The sequence below is a fragment of the Phyllobates terribilis genome, unplaced genomic scaffold (assembly GCF_046119375.1).
Source record: "Phyllobates terribilis strain yellow unplaced genomic scaffold, ASM4611937v1 Scaffold_12__6_contigs__length_324123572, whole genome shotgun sequence".
In the NCBI taxonomy this organism is placed as follows: Eukaryota; Metazoa; Chordata; class Amphibia; order Anura; family Dendrobatidae; genus Phyllobates; species Phyllobates terribilis.
In genome coordinates this window covers 239,296,109-239,318,515 of record NW_027362772.1, presented here as the reverse complement: position 1 = coordinate 239,318,515, position 22,407 = coordinate 239,296,109, and the positions used below count along the sequence as shown (strand labels likewise).

The 22,407-nt window shown below is 47.0% G+C and overlaps 1 protein-coding gene across 1 annotated transcript; it reads right to left on the bottom strand.

The window, feature by feature from the left end:
• Window positions 1–303: 303 nt before the first annotated feature.
• Window positions 304–18,463, bottom strand: LRRC47 (leucine rich repeat containing 47). The gene is made up of 7 exons (XM_073656731.1): window positions 17,848–18,463; window positions 15,865–16,326; window positions 14,185–14,301; window positions 10,957–11,072; window positions 6,574–6,676; window positions 5,895–5,984; window positions 304–678 (listed from the first exon to the last, which is right to left on the bottom strand). Exons 1-7 carry the CDS (start codon window positions 18,406–18,408, stop codon window positions 436–438), a joined length of 1,692 nt encoding a protein of 563 aa, XP_073512832.1. The 5' UTR covers window positions 18,409–18,463; the 3' UTR covers window positions 304–435.
• Between the last annotated feature and the right edge of the window lie 3,944 nt (window positions 18,464–22,407).

Sequence of the window (22,407 nt, the reverse complement as noted above, 5' to 3'; positions counted from 1 at the left end):
AATAAATAAATGGTGTAAAAGAAACTCCTCATATGAATAATGAACTATATTTTCTATAAAAAAAAAAAAATTAATGGATTAATTTTCCAAGCAGTTTATGAGGATTTTAGTGTGGATCTCCATGTGAACCTGTACAGCTCCTCAGCATTATGTCCTCCCTGTCATCAACAGCTGTATAAACATATATATGACCGCTGCAGCCAATCAGCTCTGTACACAGACTCATGTGCTGGTGGTCTCCCAAAGCAGTGTAGCGGTTGCTAGTCAACCCCGTACCCCCTAGAGAAGGACTCAGAGAAATAATCAGGCTGTACAATTTTATTACTATGCACATGGTGTGCATGTAATTACTGCAGAGGCGGCAGCGCGAAGAAAAGAGTAAAACATACAAGGTTAATAAAAAATAAATACACTGATCGTAGTGAAGGGACATGGCTAACGCACCACCGCGAAAGATGAAGAACTCAGGTTCAGGTCGGTTTTCGAAGGGTATAAAACTTTGAGATTTCCGTCTGCATCGGCCACCCGCACTTGCTCCAGGACAAGATGGCAGCTGCCCTCCGCGTCTGGCCCAGCTGCCGGGTGTGGTTGGCTGTCACGTCCTCCATCAGCCTCGGTGTCGGAGGTAACCTCTTCCTCTTTGTTCTCCAGAGTGAATTTATTCAGTTCTGCCATTTTCTGTACAAGGAAAAAAAAAACAATATAAATAGGGTGGAATAAGATTAAAAATAAACAAGAAAAAAAAAAAGAATGGCCACCTTGTTCCAGATACGGCCGCTGTAGGAGACCTGGACTGGCTAGACCAGAATGGACAATGGCTGAGATGACACAATAGACAGTAATTTACCATCCTTCTAAGAAGCTGTTCCCCTGAACTTCCCGGGAGCCCAGCACATGTACTTAGTGGTGGAAGTTGCATGTCTGACGAGAATCTTGGTTACTATAGAATTGATACCTAAGGAACCGCAATATCCTCAATTAGTGGAAATAAGGAGTGAAGACCACCCTGCGCTGTTCGGAGAACTGTGCTCGTGTCATGGACGACTGATGCTCACAACTTGCTTGGAACTACGAGGCAGGTGGTTGGGTTTTTTCTATTTATGGTGACATTTAACGAATGCAATTTACATCACCTCACACAATACAGGGCTACTGAAGGGGACATACAGAAGGATACGATAATTGATGCTGCAAGTGGCTACTATGTCCTAGCTATGGAAATGGCTAATAAGGTGACAATACTGTGTAGGAACATGTGGGGTCTGGGTGACTCAGATTCCTGTCTGCATCAACCTGTTATGGCACCCAACTTTCCAACTCTGTGATAAACCTTACCATTCCTGTCTGCATTAACGTGGTATGTTTGTTAGCCGACCCGGCACGACCCCCGTTCACCACTTTTCTTTATGACCAGTCTGTTTTACTTTCCCTATGTTTATACCCCGCATCTGTCTCCATTTGTAATTATCTGATAAAGACCTCTCCCCTCTGCTTTACACCTGAATGCATTTGTTAGCACATACAGGTGTATCTCACTAAATTAGAATGTCATCAAAAAGTTAATTTCAGTTCTTCAATACAAAAAGTGAAACTCCTATATTATATAGAGTCATTACAAACAGTGATCTATTTCAAGCGTTTATTTCTGTTAATGTTGATGATTATGGCTTACAGCCAATGAAAACACAAAAGTCATTATCTCAGTAAATTAGAATACTTTATAACAGCTTGAAAATGTTTTTAAAATCAGAAATGTTATCCTACTGAAATGTATGTTCAGTAAATGCACTCAATACTTGGCCGGGGCTCGTTTTGCATCAATTACTGCATCAATGCAGCGTGGTATGGAGGTGATCAGCCTGCGGCACTGCTGAGGTGTTATGGAAGCCCAGGTTGCTTTGATAGCAGCCTTCAGCTCGTCTACATTGTTGGGTCTGGTGTCTCTCATCTTCCTCTTGACAATACCCATAGATTCTCTTTGGGGTTAAGGTCAGGCGAGTTTGCTGGCCAATCAAGCACAGTGATACTGTGGTTTATAAACCAGGTATTGGTACTTTTGGCAGTGTGGACAGGTGCCAAGTCCTGCTGGAGAATGAAATTTCCATCTCCAAAAAGCTTGTCGGCAGAGGGAAGCATGAAGTGCTCTACAATTTCCTGGTAGACGGCGGCGCTGACTTTGGTCTTGATAAAACACAGTGGACCTACACCAGCAAATGACAAGGCTCCCCAAACCATCACTGATTGAGGGAACTTCACATGAGACCTCCAGCAGCTTGGATTGTGGCCTCTAAACTCTTCCTCCAGACTCTGGGACCTTGATTTCCAAATGAAAATTGGAACTCTGGGACCTTGTGGAGTGTGTGAATGACTGCCTTCTGGACATCTGTCAAGTCAGCAGTCTCCCCCATGATTGTGGAGCCTACTGAAACACACTAAGGGACCTTTTTAAATGCTTCGAAAGCCTTTGCAGGTGTTTTTTGTTAATTATTCTAATTTACTGAGATAATGTCTTTTGTGTTTTCATTGGCTGTAAGCCATAATCATCAACAGTAACAGAAATAACACTTGAAATAGATCACTCTGTTTGTAATGACTATATAATCTATGAGTTTCACTTTTTGTATTGAAGAACAGAAATAAATGAACTTTTTGATGACATTCTAAATTTTGTGAGATGCACCTGTATATTGTGAGTAGTGAGTCTGCTGACGTAGTCTGCACAGTGTATCACGCAAGTGTCATATAAGCGTGATGCAGGAATTGAACCTGAAGTGAACAAAAAGAAACTGGATACACAGTCAAAGTACACAACGTTTGTTTGGTTTTACTCTCACCCACATAGTCCTTCACTTTCTAACCCCACTAATCCTTTCACCTAGTAAGGAATTGGTAATCTCTCCCTCCATACATCTCACCTCCTCCTCAGAACTGTTTCTCAACATTCAATCCTGTGTCTCCAAACAGACAGCCACCTCATGCCCTGTCCTGCTCCTCCTCACTGTTGTCGAGATCTCTCCAAATTCTCGTGCTCTTCACCACATCCCCACAGTCACTTCTACCTTTCTTCCACGATCTATCAAACTCTCGCAACCTTTCTAACCTTATACCCATCCACCCAGCCCACTAACAGGAGCTCTATGGAACGTGCGCTCCGTCTGAAACAAACGTTCCTACATTCATGATCTTTTCATTACTAAAACTTTCCTTCCTCGGCATCACCGAAACCTGGCTCACTCCCTCTGAGGCCACGTTCACATGTTCAGTATTTGGTCAATATTTTACATCAGTATTTGAAAGCCAAAACCAGGAGTGGGTGATAAATACAGAAGTGGTGACGTGTTTCTATTATACTTTTCCTCTGATTGTAAGCCAAAATCAAGAGTGGAACAAATACTGATCTAAAATACTGACCAAATACTGAACTTGTGAACGTGGCCTAACACAGCCTCTTCAGCAGCACTTTCTTATGGTGGATTACACCTTCCCACATCCCCCGCCCCAGCAGCAAGCATGGTGGAGAAATTGTTTTTCTCCTGTCAGAGAACTGCGCCTTCACCCAAATCCCACTGCAGCCCTCCGTTACACTCCCCTCTTTTGAGGTGCACTGTATGAGCATCTATTCTCCCCACCAACTGGCTGTCATTTACCACCCCCCAGGACCAGCCACCACTTTCTTCGAACACTTCACCACCTGGCTACTTCACTTCCTTCACACTGACATCCCCACTAATATTATGGGCGACTTAAATATCCCCGTTGACACTTCCCACTCATCTGTCTCTAAGCTTCTAACTCTCACTTCCTCAACCACTCACAAAGATGGCCACACACTGAACCTCATTTTCACCCGCCTCTGTTCCCTATCTAACCCCTCTAACTCCCCTCTCCCTCTGTCTGACCACAACCTACTTACATTCTCTGCCCTCTTCTCTCCAGGTCCACAATCCTCACTTCACAAACTTGCACACCCTCAGGGAAATCTCAAACACCTTGACCTACACACTTTCAGAATCCCTTCTTCCTCTTACAGACATAAGTTCCTTACACGATGCAGATGTTGCTGCTGCTTTATATAACACCCCAACAGCTGCAGCTCACGATTCGGTCGACCCCCTCACACATACCAAATCTCACACAATCAATAGGCAACCCTGGCACACCAATCAGACTAAAGAATTGCGACGGGCTTCCAGGGTTGCTGAGCAGAGATGGAAAGGTCCCACTCCAACGAGCACTTCATCGCATTCAAATAGTCCCTCACTACTTTCAAGTCCACACTTACGGCAACAAAACAAACCTACTTCTCATGTCTCATATCCTCCCCATCTCACAACCCTTAACAGCTATTCAACACTTTCAATTCTCTCCTCCGTCCCCCAGAGCCTCCTCCCTCTCCTCTCAGCTGAAGACTGACACCATCAGAGAAAGCTTTTGCCTAAAGTCCCCACAGCCCATCCTCATATGTACTCAACCCTCCTCCTCCAAAACCTGGAACGTATGGAGTCTGGGTGACTCCGATATAAGGTGATCCTACTGTGTAGGAACGTGCGGGGCCTATAAAACTACTAAAATAGAGAAGTCCTGTTCATTGTCTACACTGTAATGACCAGCCCCATCAGTATTGGTATAGGCAGATATTGGGCCATCTATTGCACTCTGTTCGGACCTGAATTTGGAGAGCGTTCACAGCAGCTCACATTGACTGATCTTTAGAGACAGACATCCTGGTATTCGGGATTTTCCTACCATTCCCAACCCCATATAATGACTTCATGTATTGGTTTAGCCCTCGGAACGGAATAACAATTAATCCTCTTCGTAGATGATCTGCAGAGTCCATCAGTGCATCCTCCCCTCCATATCTCCAGGTTCTGGCCATTCTGGTTACAGGTCACTGACTACTTTTAATATATTTCAAGTGGCAGTCGTACAAAGCTAATATTGGCTCTGCCTTCTGGGGAGCATTACAGGATTCCTAAAGCACCCCACCATAAACTTTGGATAGCGGTCAGCCAAATGATGGTTTAGATGATTGTTTGGACGGCAGACATCTGGCACGACTCTATATGAGTCACCACCAATCAGGAAAAATCTAAAATCAGGATAAAAGTCTAATGACCAACATCCTTTTGAAAGACCCTGTCCTCGAACCTGGTTCTTCGCCTTTACCAGTCTCTCATGTCTGCCACCGACGACGCCCACATCATTACAGGTGCCCATTACAGCCCTGCTGAGCATGTAGGGCACATTAGCAGATCTCTCCTAACACATTACAAGCCAAAGATGTTCCACTGCCGGCGGCACATGACTGTATATCAGAAGGGATGAAATTACACCCTGGGCACGGTACTATTTCCATTAAAGACACAGCGCATCCAGAAATAGCATCCGAGGTGCCTCATTGTACAGAGAAACTGCACCGCACAAGTGAAAACTAGGACGGTAAGCAAAGACTCCTCCGAACAGATCACTTTCTCTGAGATCCAGATTGGATACAAGTGGGGAGCGGAAAGAGAAAAACAAACTTTTGGGACTCGGGTGTTTTGTGAAGTTTATCAGCAGTTAAGGAATGTATTTGTATTATGAAGTTCTGCAGCAGCTGAGGAGCTATATTGGCAGCTCAAGGACTTCTAATCCCTTAGAATGCAGATGCTCTGTATAAGTAGTAAGTCAGCACCTCACATTATCACCTGGTCCTTTAAATCATTTCTAACCGCTGCTGTAATGCTACACAGCGCTGTAAGGCAGGGAATCTCACAACCCGCTGAACCCATACCATCACTCAGTCCTGATCCAAGAAGTCCATTCTTACCAAAGAGCATTTTTAAACAACAGGGACTAAAAAAAACAAAATAAAGGCAATAGAAGAGAGACAGGGTAAAAGCAGGACTCACAGCAACGAGGGCATCCATGACATCCTTACAGATCTGCAAGCTGTTGGAACTTGTCACCTCGAGGAGAAGGTCCCGGGTGGACTTAATGATCTGGGAAAACAAAACATTGTTAGTGGTGTCAAATTTTGCTCGTACTGTAATTATTATCACTCATCAGTGAGGCGCTGGGGGTCTGACCATGGCTAGGTAATAAGTCTAAGTGGCAGGAATACTATAGTCACACACCCACCCTACAGAGGTGATGAAGGGAAGGTCTCTGGGGTGGCCTGACATGTCCATACATTAGTAGCCCAGCTCTGATTGCTACAGGGACTTTGTATTACTTCATTTCCCCTATGGTGGCGCTGCCAGAAAATTGTACACAAGCTAAAGATTCCCCACAGATGATTGCGGGGAGCGCGCCCCGGGGACAGGGAGCGCGCCCCGGGGACAGGGAGCGCGCCCCGGGGACAGGGAGCGCGCCCCGGGGACAGGGAGCGCGCCCCGGGGACAGGGAGCGCGCCCCGGGGACAGGGAGCGCGCCCCGGGGACAGCTGTCATCAGCTAATTATGGGCCAGTAACAAAAAGGGATAATGCCAATTTGCCAAATCCTTTAAGCAATTCATTCAAATATAAACATTAATTTGATTACTGGTACTATTAATATTTTGGAATTGCAGAAATACCTCTGCACCGTACCTTGGTCTTGTCACTATTTGTGATCGGTGGAAAGGAGATGACGGCATTTTCGGCATCTACCAAGCACGGGTAGTTCTCTTTGCCATCCAATAAATGAAGGTATCTGGGGAGCAGAGGAACATCATCACCTCTCTATACATGGACACCTATGTGGTGCCATCTACACAACTGTGAGGAGACCTTATAAGAGAAGTCTTTTGATGGCCTCCCCCACCCAAGACGCCCCAGGGAGAACACAATCGCTGCTTAAGACATACCACGTCATAACTTATTGTATCCTCCTGTGTATTTATTGCCAGCTGGGAGAGAATAAAACTATTTTTATTCATGTAAAAATAAAAAAAATTAAAAAAAGTGCAAACCTCTAGAAGGGAGCAATCAGTGACTGACAGCTGGCTATGCTAACTTATACAAGGAAGGCTGTCAATCACTGATTAGGACCGCCCACTTTACTGAAAAGTCCAGAATGAGCAGAGATTTGTATGAATACGAGTTATACTGAATCCTACAAAACTACACTGCTCAAAAAATAAAGGGAACACTCAAATAACACATCCTAGATCTGAATGAATGAAATATTCTCATTGAATACTTTGTTCTGTACAAAGTTGAATGTGCTGACAACAAAAATCATCAATGGAAATCAAATTTATTAACCAATGGAGGCCTAGATTTGGCGTCATCCCCAAAATTAAAGTGGAAAAAACACACTACAGGCTGATCCAACTTTGATGTAATGTCCTTAAAACAAGTCAAAATGAGGTTCAGTATTGTGTGTGGCCTCCACGTGCCTGTATGACCTCCCTACAACGCCTGGGCATGCTCCTGATGAGGTTGCAGATGGTCTCTTGTGGGATCTGTGGATGTCGGGCCCTCATACCACCCTCATGGAGTCGGTTTCTAACAGTCTGTGCAGACACATGCACATTTGTGGCCTGCTGGAGGTCATTTTGCAGGGCTCTGGCAGTGCTCCTCCTGTTCCTCCTTGCACAAGGGCGGAGGTAGCGGTCCTGCTGCTGGGTTGTTGCCCTCCTACGGCTCCCTCCACATCTCCTGGTGTACTGGCCTGTCTCCTCGTAGCGCCTCCAGCCTCTGGACACTACGCTGACAGACACAGCAAACCTTCTTGCCACAACTCGCATTGATGTGCCATCCTTGATGAGCTGCACTACCTGAGCAACTTCTGTGGGTTGTAGAGTCCGCCTCATGCTACCACGAGTGTGAAAGCACAACCAACATTTAAAGGTGACCAAAACATCAGCCAGAAAGCATTGGTACTGAGATGTAGTCCCCACCTGCAGAACCACTCCTTTATTGAGTGTCTTGATAATTGCCAATAATTTCCATCTATTGTCTATACCATTTGCACAACAGCATGTGAAATTGATTGTCAATCAGTGTTGCTTCCTAAGTGGACAGTTTGATTTCACAGAAGTTTGATTCACTTGGAGTTATATTCTGTTTAAGTGTTTCCTTTATTTTTTTGAACAGTGTACATAGCAATCACCTCCGCTCCTGCTGCAGATCGGACATGACCAATGTGACAGGCTGCTATTAATCAGTGTTATACATTTATTGTTGTGCGCTTTGCCCCCCATTCTTTTATCTCCTCTTTGCCAAGGCCAGCATAAATTCTGTGCCCATCTAATGCTAAATGGAAGCCTCTGCTACGCAGGCTCATCAGATGGACACTTCAGTATGGAGACGCGCTGCTGACACAGCGCCCACCTGATACTCCGCAGCTGACGTATTAGTACTGGCCACGCATCCGATGGACACCAAGTCAGAAGCATCCCAGAGCCCGATGCAAGAAGAGCAGCACAGTAACAGTATCTGAAGTGCTGATATAGGAGCAGCATTTTTCTTCCCTTTAGATAGATATGAAATATTATACATGTCCGATCTATAGGCAGTGAACACACCTAGGTACACACAATGGCAGTGTCGGCCGTGTCACCACTTAGGTGCTGGAATGCCGGATTCACAGTGACGTCTTATTCTAGGAATCGAGTCCTTGAGAACAATGATGTATTATGTAACTGACCACAGCGGGGACACCTGCACTATTCAGAAAGAGCAAACTGAGCCGACTCATCTGCCTCTACCAAGTGGACTCTTCACAACAGTCTCTCGGGTTGGTGGCCACCGACAATGATGCAGAAGCCGGGAAACGGAGCGTAACTATAGGCACAGCAAACACTTATGTCGCTGAGCTGCGCAGCTCCTTCCATTAGGCAGCGTGAGAAACGCTTATGTCTTAGGATACACATGATGGAGGGGTGCTAATACAATTCAGCTTCCTAATGACCTACAACCCATGAGAGCCTTAACAGTGCAGCGTTTCCATGGTCCGGTCCAACGCTGCCCCAGACCTGGTGCTGTCTGATGACAGCCGAGCTCCCGCTCTGACAGCTGGGATCGGAGGAATCTCCAATCTGTCATTTAACCATTTGATTGTTGCAGTCAACAGTGAATGCAGCACGATCAAAGGGCGCGCCCCACCGATGATCCTGTCACCCAGAGATCAGTGACCAGGATATCCTGGGCAGTTAGCACTGGGGATTGAGCAAGGACGCCATGGCCGTTCACCTTATCTGATGTTAGGGTGTATTAAGTTTGGACACCTTCTTATTTAAAGAAATTTCTGTATTTTCATGACTGTGAAAATTGTACATTCACACTGAAGGCATCAAAACTATGAATTAACACATTTGGATTCATATACTTAACAAAAAAGTGTGAAACAACTGAAAATATGTCTTATATTCTAGGTTCTTCAAAGTAGCCACCTTTTGCTTTGATGGCTGCTTTGCACACTCTTGGCATTCTCTTGATGAGCTTCAAGAGGTAATCACTGGAAATGGTTTTCACTTCACAGGTGTGCCCTGTTAGGTTTAATAAGTGGGGTTTCTTGCCTTATAAATGGGGTTGGGACCATCAGTTGTGTTGTGCAGAAGTCAGGTGGATACACAGCTAATAGTCCTACTGAATAGACTGTTACATATTTGGTATTGCCGCGTTCAGAACCGCCCGATCAATATATAAATATAATCAGATTGGTAAACGACATAACGAGAAAAATCACAACGCCAGAATTAGTTTCTTTAGTCGCCGCAACATTGCAATAAAACGCAATAAAGGGCAATCAAAAGATCATATCTACACCAAAATGGTATCAATAAAAATGTCAGCTCAGGGCGCAAAAAATAAGCCCTCACCCGGCCCCAGATTCTGAAAAATGGTGTTTTTTTTTTTTTTTTTTAAAAAACAACCTTTGGATTTTTTTTTCCACCACTAAAAATAACAAAGATACATGTTTGGTATCTGTGAACTCATAATGAGCTGGAGAATAATAATGGCAGGTCAGTTTTAGCATTTAGTGAACATAGTATATAAAAAAAACATAAATAAATTCACCTCACTTGGAATTTTTTTCCCATTTTCTAGTACACTATATGGTAAAACCAATGGTGTCGTTCAAAAGTACAACTTGTCTCGCAAGAAAAAAAGCCCTCACATGGCTGTATTGACCAAAAAGTAGATAAAAGTTATGGCTCTGGGAAGAAGGAAAGCAAAAAACGAAAGAACAAAAAATGGAAAATGGCCCAGGAATGAAGGGGTTAAGGGTTTGTCCAGGACTAAATCATTTAATATGAGCTAAAAAAAACAGAGGCAACTACCAGCCTGTTCTACCCGGCACCAGCGATTCAGCTGTGATCTACATCAGCAGAGCAGCTCTCTCTCTTCCGGTCTGCTCTGCTGATCTGATGGGGAGTGACTGCAGACGTCCTGCTGATTGACAGCCAGCTCTTGAAAATTTGTTTTTTTTTTATGCAAATTGTCTCTTCAGAGAAAAAGAAGACTTGAACTCTATAGCGCCACCTATTTTAAATTATCCAGAACGCAGTAAAATAAGTTGTATTCACCTAACTGATCATCTTTTCCAGCGCTGCCCGGGTCCCCCGTCATTCTGTACTTTTTGTTCAGTACTGAGAAGCATGTGACCACTGCAGCCAATTACTGACTGCAGGGGTCACTGATGTGTCCGGTAATCAGTACACAGTAATGTATATGTTCGCCGATCTCTGTACGTCCTCTCCGGTCCAGGCGGACTTGTGACCGCTGCAACCAATTATTGGCCACCACAGTGATGAGTTGGTGACCTCTGGGGAAATTGGCTGCAGCGGTTACATGTCAGAGACTGGCGGGGGACCCATGCAGTACTGGAGGAGGATCAGTAAGGTAAATATACTTTTTTATTATCCCAGTATTATAGATGTGTTTCCCAGAAAAAAAATTTGAGGTTTGGACAACCCCTTTAAAGCCCAACAAGGCTTGGTAATTAGTGATCTCATCTCCGCAGACAGGAGGAGCAGAACTTACTTGTGAAGTCCAGATACGTTCTGCCGCTTCTTCTGCTTCCTCTGTTCCTCGGCCTCGAACTTCAGCTGGCGGAGGAGCTCCTTGGCGTTTATTTCTTTGCGGTTCAGCGGTATGATCTATTATATAGAAAATAGACATCAGTAATTATACGGCAAAACAGACCACAGTCGGTGATGGGTGAAGATGTGACGGCAGCGGCCTCCATTCTGCGGCCTTCCAGCTGCTGCTGGTAGGCTGGCTGCAGGTCGCAGAGACGACCGGTCCGATGTCACTCAGGCCTCTATGAAACGCTAGGTGACCACAGATCGGACAGCACCGGCTTCCAGGTACATCTGACTACGTGCCTCTGATGACCAGGACTAAGCCAGACAAATGTCCGACGTGTTTTCACTCCGCTTGTTAAATACCAGGCCTGCGGATTAGGGCCGAACAATGCGGGATTAGCCAGGAGTCATTAGGCTCTATACAAACAGGTCACTTCAGGTTCTGCATGAGCGGCGTGGAAGGACGCACACAGCTCCGGGAGCTGCAGAGCGAACAACAAGCGCTGGAAACGGGCAAGGTTCACACTTTCCTCTGTGTCCGGAGCGCTGCGGTACTGTACAGCAGGACAACACAGCCGGAGCCCCTTCATCAGTACCACGTTAGAGCGCCCCCAATGTTGTGCAAGTGACAGCTGCTAAAGCTACACCTTCAGAATTACCGCCTTTTAGAGCGCTGTCACGGACAGCAGCCTCTCCTGCCCGACCCTGGAAGTGTGCGAGTAAAGGTAGGTTTATGGGAGTGACTGGCTGCCCATCTCACCAACATCAGACTTATGGGGCCCATTATGGGAAAAACAATTCAGCCTTTTCTTAAAGGGATTGTCCACCTGGATTAAAAGAAACAATCTCATGGTGGTCTTGGGATAAAAACAGATATTCGCCTTCCAGAAGCACCCACGGTCAGCGGTGCATCATTCCTCCGCACCACTGACTGTCTCCTTGATGGTCACCGCTGCAGGTAATCAGCAGCTACTGACTGGCTGAAGCCTTCACATTGGCTCTGATCCAGTCTCCTACTTTTTCCCTGACTCAGGCGGAAACCTCACCACTGCAGCCAATCTCTGTGATTGACGCAGGGGGTCAAATGACGTCCCACTCCCAGAAGAGGAAGCATTTTAAGAGCCCAATGGGTCAATTTTTTTCAAGCTGGCCACAGAGAGCTGTGGGCCAAATGCTCACATGACCGCTATACCCAACGAGCCCTCATATGCAATTGGCACAGCCAAGGGTGCACACGATCTCAATGAAGCGGGGGTAAGCCGCTGTCCGACAACTCTGGTGGCAGCTCATCGCCCATGACAACCAAGATTGGCGCATGTTGAAATCAGACATGCCCAATCCTTCCATTTTCCGACCTCTGTCATTGGGGGATAATGTAAACATTCAATAGTAGACCAGACCCACTGACGTTCATTTTGGTGTATGGTCAGAGTAAGGCCTAATTCAGACGTTCGATTTGTGTGTACGAGTGCCATTTGTGGTTCTCACGGATAACACTCGTACCTGTGAAAGTCATTAGAAAATAGGAAGGGTACCAAGGAGGAAAAGTAAGTGAATAAAATTTAACTTTTAATAATAAGATTAAAATATTGATAAAACGAATTATCATACATCCAAGGGGATGTATATTGGGCCACTGCAGTAATAAATTATGAACAGCTATGACCCACTAAGTCCTGACTTCAATGTGACAGCACCAATACAAAATATTCCACAGCCAATGTCCCCACAATTAGATGGTTGGGTGTTATAAATCTCCTGTCTAGGGATCCCATCTATCCCCATCTTTGGGGGCGGCGGTCGCACCCACATTTGCAAATCTCTATTTAGGATGGTGGGAAGAGGAGTTTGTCTTCGCAGAGGATATGTCCATCTATGTAGATCAGATTGTAACGTGGAAACGTTACATAGATGATGTTCTGATCATCTGGAAGGGCACAGGAGACACCCTGATTAACTTTGTTATTGAGGAGATCAATAATCAGCTCAATTTGAAGCTCCCACTCTCCTTCCATAGGGATCATGTTCCATTCCTAGATATCATGATCCATAGAGATGCAGAGAATATGATTCAGACAGATATGTATAGGAAGAAGACGGCCACAAATAGCATCTTGGATGCTAAGAGTGCACATGCATCAGCAACCATTAGAGCCATTCCCTAGGGGGAATTTGTGGGTCATAGCTGTTCATAATTTATTACAGCAGTGGCCCAATATACATCCCCTTGGATGTATGATAATTTGTTTCATCAATATTTTAATCTCATTATTAAAAGTTAAATTTTATTCACATACTTTTCCTCCTTGGTACCCTTCCTATTTTCTAATAGCTATATATTTGGTGAGGACCACTTATGTGAATATTGTCCATTTCAAATTGGATTTTATTTTACCTGTGATAGTCTATGGGGCCAATCACATGTCTGGATCAAAACTGGCAAGTCTATGGGCCCATGAAAAAAAATGGATGGCCCTTGGCTGCTATCAGATTTTCACGGACTGTCAGAAAGGAGAGGGTTGAGAAACATTTTTTTCTCTTTTTATCCAACCTGATGAAATAAAAAAAACTGCTCCATTTTTCTTGTACATGGGAATGAGGAAAAAAAAAAAATATATATATCAGATGTCTGAATGAGGTCCAATAAAGACTTCACCGCACACACCGTATGTCCTCCGTCTCGCCACCGCACGCGTTTATTTCCCCACAAGACAAATTCTGCGAAGTCCAGAAAAGTTTCCACAACACTTGCCGAATGACCAGCAGGGCCCCAGGCAGGATGGACAGCTGGGGTAAGCTAATCTGTCCAGTCCAGCCGCTCTGTCATTGTATCTCCTGCCGCTGCCTACAGGAGCCTGGAGTGATGGCCGTCTACAAAACACATTATAGGGGACCTGCCCCCTATCTGAGCTTCTGTCTTATTTTTTTTTATTTTAGAACATATTGGCCATAATTTGCAACCTGGAAAAAGTCTGAAGGACCGGCCCCGCTCACACTGCCCAGGGGGCAACGACCGGCCCCGCTCACACTGCCCAGGGGGCAACGACCGGCCCCGCTCACACTGCCCAGGGGGCAACGACCGGCCCCGCTGACGCTGGGAATGACAGCACCCAGGTTACATGTTAGGGCTCCTCCTTACACCTATTACACACAAATCTACTGCAGGGTAAATGCATTAACTCACCGTGAACTCCTTTGGGGGTCTGGCATCATATAATAAGGGTCCCTTCACTAGCTGCAGGTCGTGGGTGGCAATGGTTGCCAATGTTCTCTTATCACACATGTCTTCATGAAGTTTGGTCTAAAACATCAAAATGTAATATTGAGAATATGAAAAACACAAGGTCACTGCTTTCAAATGAATTTTGTGATGCTTAAACGATGAGATCCCCCGACACACAGTGCGTGGATTGTAGGAGCCGGATATGTGTACGACAGGAGTACAGACACAGAAGTGTAGTCATCTGCTGCCACCAAGTGGATAACACGCTACATAACACCAGCTGGAAAATAAAATACAATCCTTATCTGCAGCCTCAGGAAGAAGTATCAAAATACAGACCCCTCTGCTAGCCTAGTATATCTCCATCTCTTAAGCTGCACCAGTTCTCTAGAATGCACTACCACAGACAATCACATTCATTCCAGAGTCCCACAGGATAAAATGACTCCTAGAAGAAGGTCTATGACATTCCCTAATCAGACTCCTTACCCTCCCCCACCCTGTTGGCCAAATTATACAAATCAAGCACTTTTTTATCTATGACCCCCATCACCTCACAGAATGTTAAAGGCAAGTCTGCCACTCGCCTTGCTTGAACAGTGTACCGTTACCCTAGAGCACCCGGGACTATACTATGATCCCCTCCCGCTACCCTAGAGCACCCGGGACTGTACTATGATCCCCTCCCGCTACCCTAGAGCACCCGGGACTGTACTATGATCCCCTCCCGCTACCCTAGAGCACCCGGGACTGTACTATGATCCCCTCCCGCTACCCTAGAGCACCCGGGACTGTACTATGATCCCCTCCCGCTACCCTAGAGCACCCGGGACTGTACTATGATCCCCTCCCGCTACCCTAGAGCACCCGGGACTGTACTATGATCCCCTCCCGCTACCCTAGAGCACCCGGGACTGTACTATGATCCCCTCCCGCTACCCTAGAGCACCCGGGACTGTACTATGATCCCCTCCCGCTACCCTAGAGCACCCGGGACTGTACTATGATCCCCTCCCGCTACCCTAGAGCACCCGGGACTGTACTATGATCCCCTCCCGCTACCCTAGAGCACCCGGGACTGTACTATGATCCCCTCCCGCTACCCTAGAGCACCCGGGACTGTACTATGATCCCCTCCCGCTACCCTAGAGCACCCGGGACTGTACTATGATCCCCTCCCGCTACCCTAGAGCACCCGGGACTGTACTATGATCCCCTCCCGCTACCCTAGAGCACCCGGGACTGTACTATGATCCCCTCCCGCTACCCTAGAGCACCCGGGACTGTACTATGATCCCCTCCCGCTACCCTAGAGCACCCGGGACTGTACTATGATCCCCTCCCGCTACCCTAGAGCACCCGGGACTGTACTATGATCCCCTCCCGCTACCCTAGAGCACCCGGGACTGTACTATGATCCCCTCCCGCTACCCTAGAGCACCCGGGACTGTAATATGAACCCTCATTGAGAATGTGAGATACAAAGGTGCACATGCTCAGGCTCCTCTCCAGCCCTGGTTCTTGGGTTGGTGGGTGTCTTAGCGGGTCAGATGCCTAGCAATCGGGAAGTTATAACCTACGGCTATGGGATAACGTTGAACCTTGGCACAACCCGTGCAGTCCAGGCCTCTCCATAATCACCTGCGCTGTTAGAAACCGTTTCAGGGCGTTTCCCGGCTTCAGGTTCATGCCTCTGACCACGCAGCAGACAATGTATGGCCGCACATCCTTGGCGCTGGCAGCGACGCTGATTGTGAGGGCGGCAGGGTTCTCAGATATGTGGAGGATCCTCAGCATCATCTTATTCACGTCCTCCACCTCGGCTTCGTCCTCCTCTTCTCCTCCGTCACTGTCCCTCTTCTGCTTCCGTGGTTTCTTCTTCTTCTCCTCTTTAACCGCGTTCTCCGGCTTCTTCCCTTTGCCCCCTCCTCGGCCCCCGACCCTCAGGTACTCCAGGATGGATTTGCTCTGGCAGCCGTTCACCATCTTTTCCAGTCGTTTGTCCTTCAGTTTGTTGCCCTTGAAGTTGATTTCCTTCAGCTTGGTGCAGTCGGCCAGCTCGTGCGGGATCTCTGTCAGCTGGTTATTGGAGAGGTCCAGGCTCTGGAAAACAGCAGCATACGAGGAAAGTCAAAATTCACTGTAGAAACAGATTTTACTGTTCTGATTCCTGTCAGTGACTGGAAATCCTCTTATAATCAGGGGCAGAAATCCACTCCGGACTTGGTTCTGTACAGAGCTGCAGTTTGTGACAATGTGCAGTATAGTCAGCCCATAGACTAATACAGTCAGTCATATGCCGATAAGGAGAGAGATTTGGGCTTCTGCCGAGCACTGCCTGCACTAACTCACTGCAACAAACAGCAGCTGTGTGAGCAGGACTAAGTAAGAAGGTGGAGACAAGGTGTTGTCCAGCCTTGGGCTGCCAGTCTGCAGTCACCCTATGTGACTTGTGAATCCTCACTGCACACCGTCAGGATTCTCTGGGAGGTCATGTGACCGCAAGCATATGATTTGCACACTTCTAGCCACATTCCGACTAGACGTCGAAGCTCACTCAATACGCATGTCTAGTTGGCATGTGCCCGCATGTATGCAAATCACATACTTGAGGTCACATATAGTCACCACCGGCACAAGAGAATCCCAACAGCATACAGTGTGCGCAACGTGAGGATTCACAAGCCTGCAGTCAGAGTGGCTGCAGAATGATACCCGAAGTGTGGTCAATAACTAACCATGGATTATCCTCCCTATACCAAATAACCACTGGGAACAGACCCGTGGGCGAGAAGAACGAGGACAGCCGCCCGACAACCCTCCGCCCGGGGCGAGAAGAACGAGGACAGCCGCCCGACAACCCTCCGCCCGGGGCGAGAAGAACGAGGACAGCCGCCCGACAACCCTCCGCCCGGGGCGAGAAGAACGAGGACAGCCGCCCGACAACCCTCCGCCCGGGCGAGAAGAACGAGGACAGCCGCCCGACAACCCTCCGCCCGGGGCGAGAAGAACGAGGACAGCCGCCCGACAACCCCGGGGCGAGAAGAACGAGGACAGCCGCCCGACAACCCCGGGGCGAGAAGGACAGCCGCCCGACAACCCTCCGCCCGGGCGAGAAGAACGAGGACAGCCGCCCGACAACCCTCCGCCCGGGCGAGAAGAACGAGGACAGCCGCCCGACAACCCTCCGCCCGGGCGAGAAGAACGAGGACAGCCGCCCGACAACCCTCCGCCCGGGCGAAAAGAACGAGGACAGCCGCCCGACAACCCTCCGCCCGGGCCAGAAGAACGAGGACAGCCGCCCGACAACCCTCCGCCCGGGCCAGAAGAACGAGGACAGCCGCCCGACAACCCTCCGCCCGGGCGAGAAGAACGAGGACAGCCACCCGACAACCCTCCGCCCGGGCGAGAAGAACGAGGACAGCCGCCCGACAACCCTCCGCCCGGGGCGAGAAGAACGAGGACAGCCGCCCGACAACCCCGGGGCGAGAAGGACAGCCGCCCGACAACCCTCCGCCCGGGCGAGAAGAACGAGGACAGCCGCCCGACAACCCCGGGGCGAGAAGGACAGCCACCCGACAACCCCTGGCTGAGACCACCCCCGCCCCCGGTGACCGCTCGCACCTTCAGTGCCGGCAGCAGGCGGATGTCCGGCCCCAGCTCCTGGATCTGGTTGTCGGCGGCAGAGATGGCGGCCAGCAGGGTGAGGCGGGGGCTGAGCAGGCCGGCGGGCAGGCTGCGGACGGCGTTGCGGGCCAGGTTGAGTCCGGCCAGCTTGGTGCAGCGCTCCAGCCCCGGGGGCAGCTCCCGCAGCCGGTTCCAGCTGACGTTCAGCGTGCACAGCTCGGGCAGCTCGCACAGCTCTGCCGGCAGCTCCTCCAGCTCATTGCCCGACACGTCCAGCACCCTGAGGCCGCGCAGCTGCTCCAGGCTCCGAGGGAGGCTCTGCAGCTTGTTCTTGCACAGGATCAGGCTCTGCAGGTGGCGGAGGAGGCCCAGATCAGCCGGCAGCTCCCGCAGCTCCGAGCAGCCGCTCACCTCCAGGTAATTCAGGAGGGAGAGCGAGAAGAGATCGGCCGGTAAGCGGCCGTCACACTGCCGGAGCCGCTCGTCCACCCCCTGCAGCACCAGCTCCCGCCGCTTCTCCTTCTCTGCCCGCTCTACCTCCGGCCACTGCGCGGCCATGTTGTCTGCCAACCACAAAACACGTGCAGGCTCGGAAATAAATCGGCGCCAATCAGGGAGCTGGACGTCATCAGCCATCAAGGAAGCGAACCAATCAGAAAGCGTGACGTCACTGTCCCGGAAGTAATAGGTACTGAGCTGTCAGGGAATGTGAGGTCATTTATGGGAAAGAGGCTGCATTGCCTACTGTATTTAGACGCTAGAGGTCGCAATGGAGCCACACAATAGACAATCACTGCCGCGAGTATGCGAATAACCTTTTCAGAGAGTGAGAGGGCGCCACCTACTGGGGAGAGGGGGGTAGCAATCCTAAAGTCAATAGAGATGAGCGAATGTGTGGAGACTCCAGCAGCCAATGAAGGCGCAGAAACCATCCACAAAAGTCCAGACACAGGGGCTTGTGTCATTGACTGCTGAAGTCACATGGCCCTCTCCATATAAAGAGCAGACATGTTGTTTTCGTACCATTTTGTCAGTGTACCAGCGCAGAGAGGCTGCGTCATTGTTAGCGAGGCAGTTGCTTGTCGGACATATAGTTCAGATAGGATCCTGTGTGGCTGGGAAATCGACTTTCCAGCAGATCAATCGTTTTTGCTATTCGTGTGGTCCAGCCATAGACAGCAGGGCACATTTCAGCATAGAACTCTGTTGTGCTGATATTGTGCTCCATCCAGGACTCCATATTTGAAAATCTAAATTCTTTCTGCTACTAGTGTGCTACAGAAAGCAGGCCACATCTCAGCTTATTTATTGTAAATCAAGTATTTACTGTTTTTCACAAAGAATGTAATATTATATATGATTGCCAAGAGATCAATACATAACAATTATGGAACATAGTTGACATTGGGTATTAATGACCTCTCGAATCCTAATAAGCCTAAAACACAATTCTTTTACACTTCCATCGTAATATGCATGTATATAAGAAAAAATAAGCCAGATGAAATAAAAGGAATTCAAAGTAAAAATATAGAGAAGAATAGAAAGAAAGAGGGGAGGAGACGAAAGAAGAAAAAAAGGGGTTGGAGGGTGGATGTAGAATGTCCCTCGCCTGAGCCGGTCCATCAGAAAACATATCACAGGGCAACAATCAAAAATCTAGAAAGAGAATAGATGCGTAGATAGATACAGTGGGGAAAAAAGGTATTTAGTCAGCCACCAATTGTGCAAGTTCTCCCACCTAAAAAGATGAGAGAGGCCTGTAATTGACATCATAGGTAGACCTCAACTATGAGAGACAAAATGAGAAAACAAATCCTGAAAATCACATTGTTTGATCTGGAAAGAAATTTTTATTACTTTTTGGTGGAAAATAAGTATTTGGTCAATTACAAAAGTTCATCTCAATACTTTGTTATATATCCTTTGTTGGCAATGACAGAGGTCAAATGTTTTCTGTAAGTCTTCACAAGGTTGGCACACACTGTTGCTGGTATGTTGGCCCATTCCTCCATGCAGATCTCCTCTAGAGCAGTGATGTTTTGGGGCTGTCACTGGGCAACACGGACTTTCAACTCCCTCCAAAGGTTTTCTATAGGGTTTAGATCTGGAGACTGGCTAGGCCACTCCAGGACCTTGAAATGCTTCTTACGAAGCCACTCCTTCGTTGCCCTGGCGGTGTGCTTGGGATCATTGTCTTGCTGAAAGACAAAGCCACGTTTCATCTTCAATGCCCTTGCTGATGGAAGGAGGTTTGCACTCAAAATCTCACGATACATGGCCCCATTCATTCTTTCATGTACACAGATCAGTCGTCCTGGTCCCTTGGCAGAGAAACAGCCCAAAGCATGATGTTGCCACTCCCATGCTTCACAGTAGGTATGGTGTTCTTTGGATGCAACTCAGCATTCTTTCTCCTCCAAACACGACATGTAATGGCTTAAGCAGTGGGACACGTCTGGCACTGCAGGATCTGAGTCCCTGATGGCGTAGTGTGTTACTGATGGTAGCCCGTGTAACGTTGGTCCCAGCCCTCTGCCGGTCATTCACTAGGTCCCCCCGTGTGGTTCTGGGATTTCCAAATCAGACAATGTGATTTTCAGGATTTGTTTTCTCATTTTGTCTCTCATAGTTGAGGTCTACCTATGATGTCAATTACAGGCCTCTCTCATCTTTTTAAGTGGGAGAACTTGCACAATTGGTGGCTGACTAAATACCTTTTTTCCCCACTGTATATATCAAAGAAGTGAGCCAGAGCCTATTTTAGCCAAGTGGCTAAATCTGGAGTTTCTCTGAACATGATCCAGGGTATCCCAGTGTCACATACCTTATCTGCGCTGTCTGTGATTTGGCCTATAAATTGTTCCATTCTGAAAATGTTGTTAAGTCCGACACAAATTCATTGCCTGACGGTGATTTCTCTTCTTTCCAATGTCTTGGAATCAATTTCGAGCTGCAGTAAGGAAATGTCTAAGTAGGCCTTGTTTAAAAGCAGAGATTGAAATATGACTCGGAGAGCAAGGCTAATTCCATTGAAGGTTGTATCTTGTCCATAGAAAGTTTGTTATATAATTCAAATACCACTTCCTAAAAAAGTTTTGTCGGAGGGCAAGACCACCATATGTGAGTATACGTGCCCCTCTCTCCTAAGCACCTCCGACAAACATCTGAGATTGAGGGAAGTATGGAGTGAAACGTAGAGGGGCACCTATACCATCTAGAGAAGACCTGATAATTCCTCTCCTGTGACTTCGAGCAGAGCGAGGATTTATGCGTAAATAGAATTTTGGAACGTTCCTCAGTTAAAAAATGTCTCCCCAATCTCCCTTCAATTTAGAAAAGAACAAAAGAGGATCGTTGAGAGAGGTCTGATCATCCGGAAACAACCCGTAAAACAATGAGATGGTATGGTCCAGAGAGTCTCTGTTCATAAAAAAACCAAGCATCTGGGGGGATGCTGGTGTTAGAAAATGAGTCATGTAATGGTCTTACACCTGAGATGTGAAGTCGTACAAAATGGAATGTTGGTCCTTCTGTTTGTTTAGATTTGTCATTCTATTGAGGCCAGCTGGAAATAATGGGTTATCGGTGTTAAAGGGCCGGGTGTTGAGGATAGATTGAGTGATCTGTTGCTATGTCTAAGGAAATGAATGAGATTCCTAGTGAGAAACAGAAGAGAATTAATATTCATGTTAATAGTATTTGTGGACAAGATAGTAGCTATTGGATTATATTTGGATTGTGCAATCTCTATATCAACCCACTTCTTCCCTCTCCTATGATGAAAAAGATCTAAGATACAAGTCCCCAGGGAAGCATAATTAGGGAGAGGTCTGGTAAGCCTACTCCTCCTACCCTTCTAGATCTACTAGATAAACGGGGACGTTTATGAGGCCAGATATATTTGGTTATCGCTCTATTGAGTCGTGAAAAGAAGGAAGTGGGCAGATAAAGAGGAATTGTTGGAAAAAAATATAAAAGGCAAGGCAAGAGATCCTTTTTAATTACGTTAATGCTGCCAAACCCTGACAGTTGGAGTTTGTTCCATTTCAGCTTTGTGTAATGCACTAGAAAAATTAACATTGTATCTATTTGAAGGGGATCACCGCAACATATACCAGCTTTCACTTTTATTTAAGTTTTATTCCAGTGGCGGACCCCACAGATTTCTGACCCATAGGTATACATTACCTCAGCATTGTTAGCGCAGTGGAGTATTTATTTATGTTTGTATTTATTTATTTATTTTACTCACTTATAAAGCGCCATTAATTCCACAGTGCTTTACAGACATTATATATTATATATATATTCATATATACAGTACAGACCAAAAGTTTGGACACACCTTCTCATTTAAAGATTTTTCTGTATTTTCACTACTATGAAAATTGTACATTCACACTGAAGGCATCAAAACTATGAATTAACACATGTGGAATTATATACTTAAGAAAAAAGTGTGAAACAACTGAAAATATGTCTTATATTCTAGGTTCTTCAAAGTAGCCACCTTTTGCTTTGATGACTGCTTTACACACTCTTGGCATTCTCTTG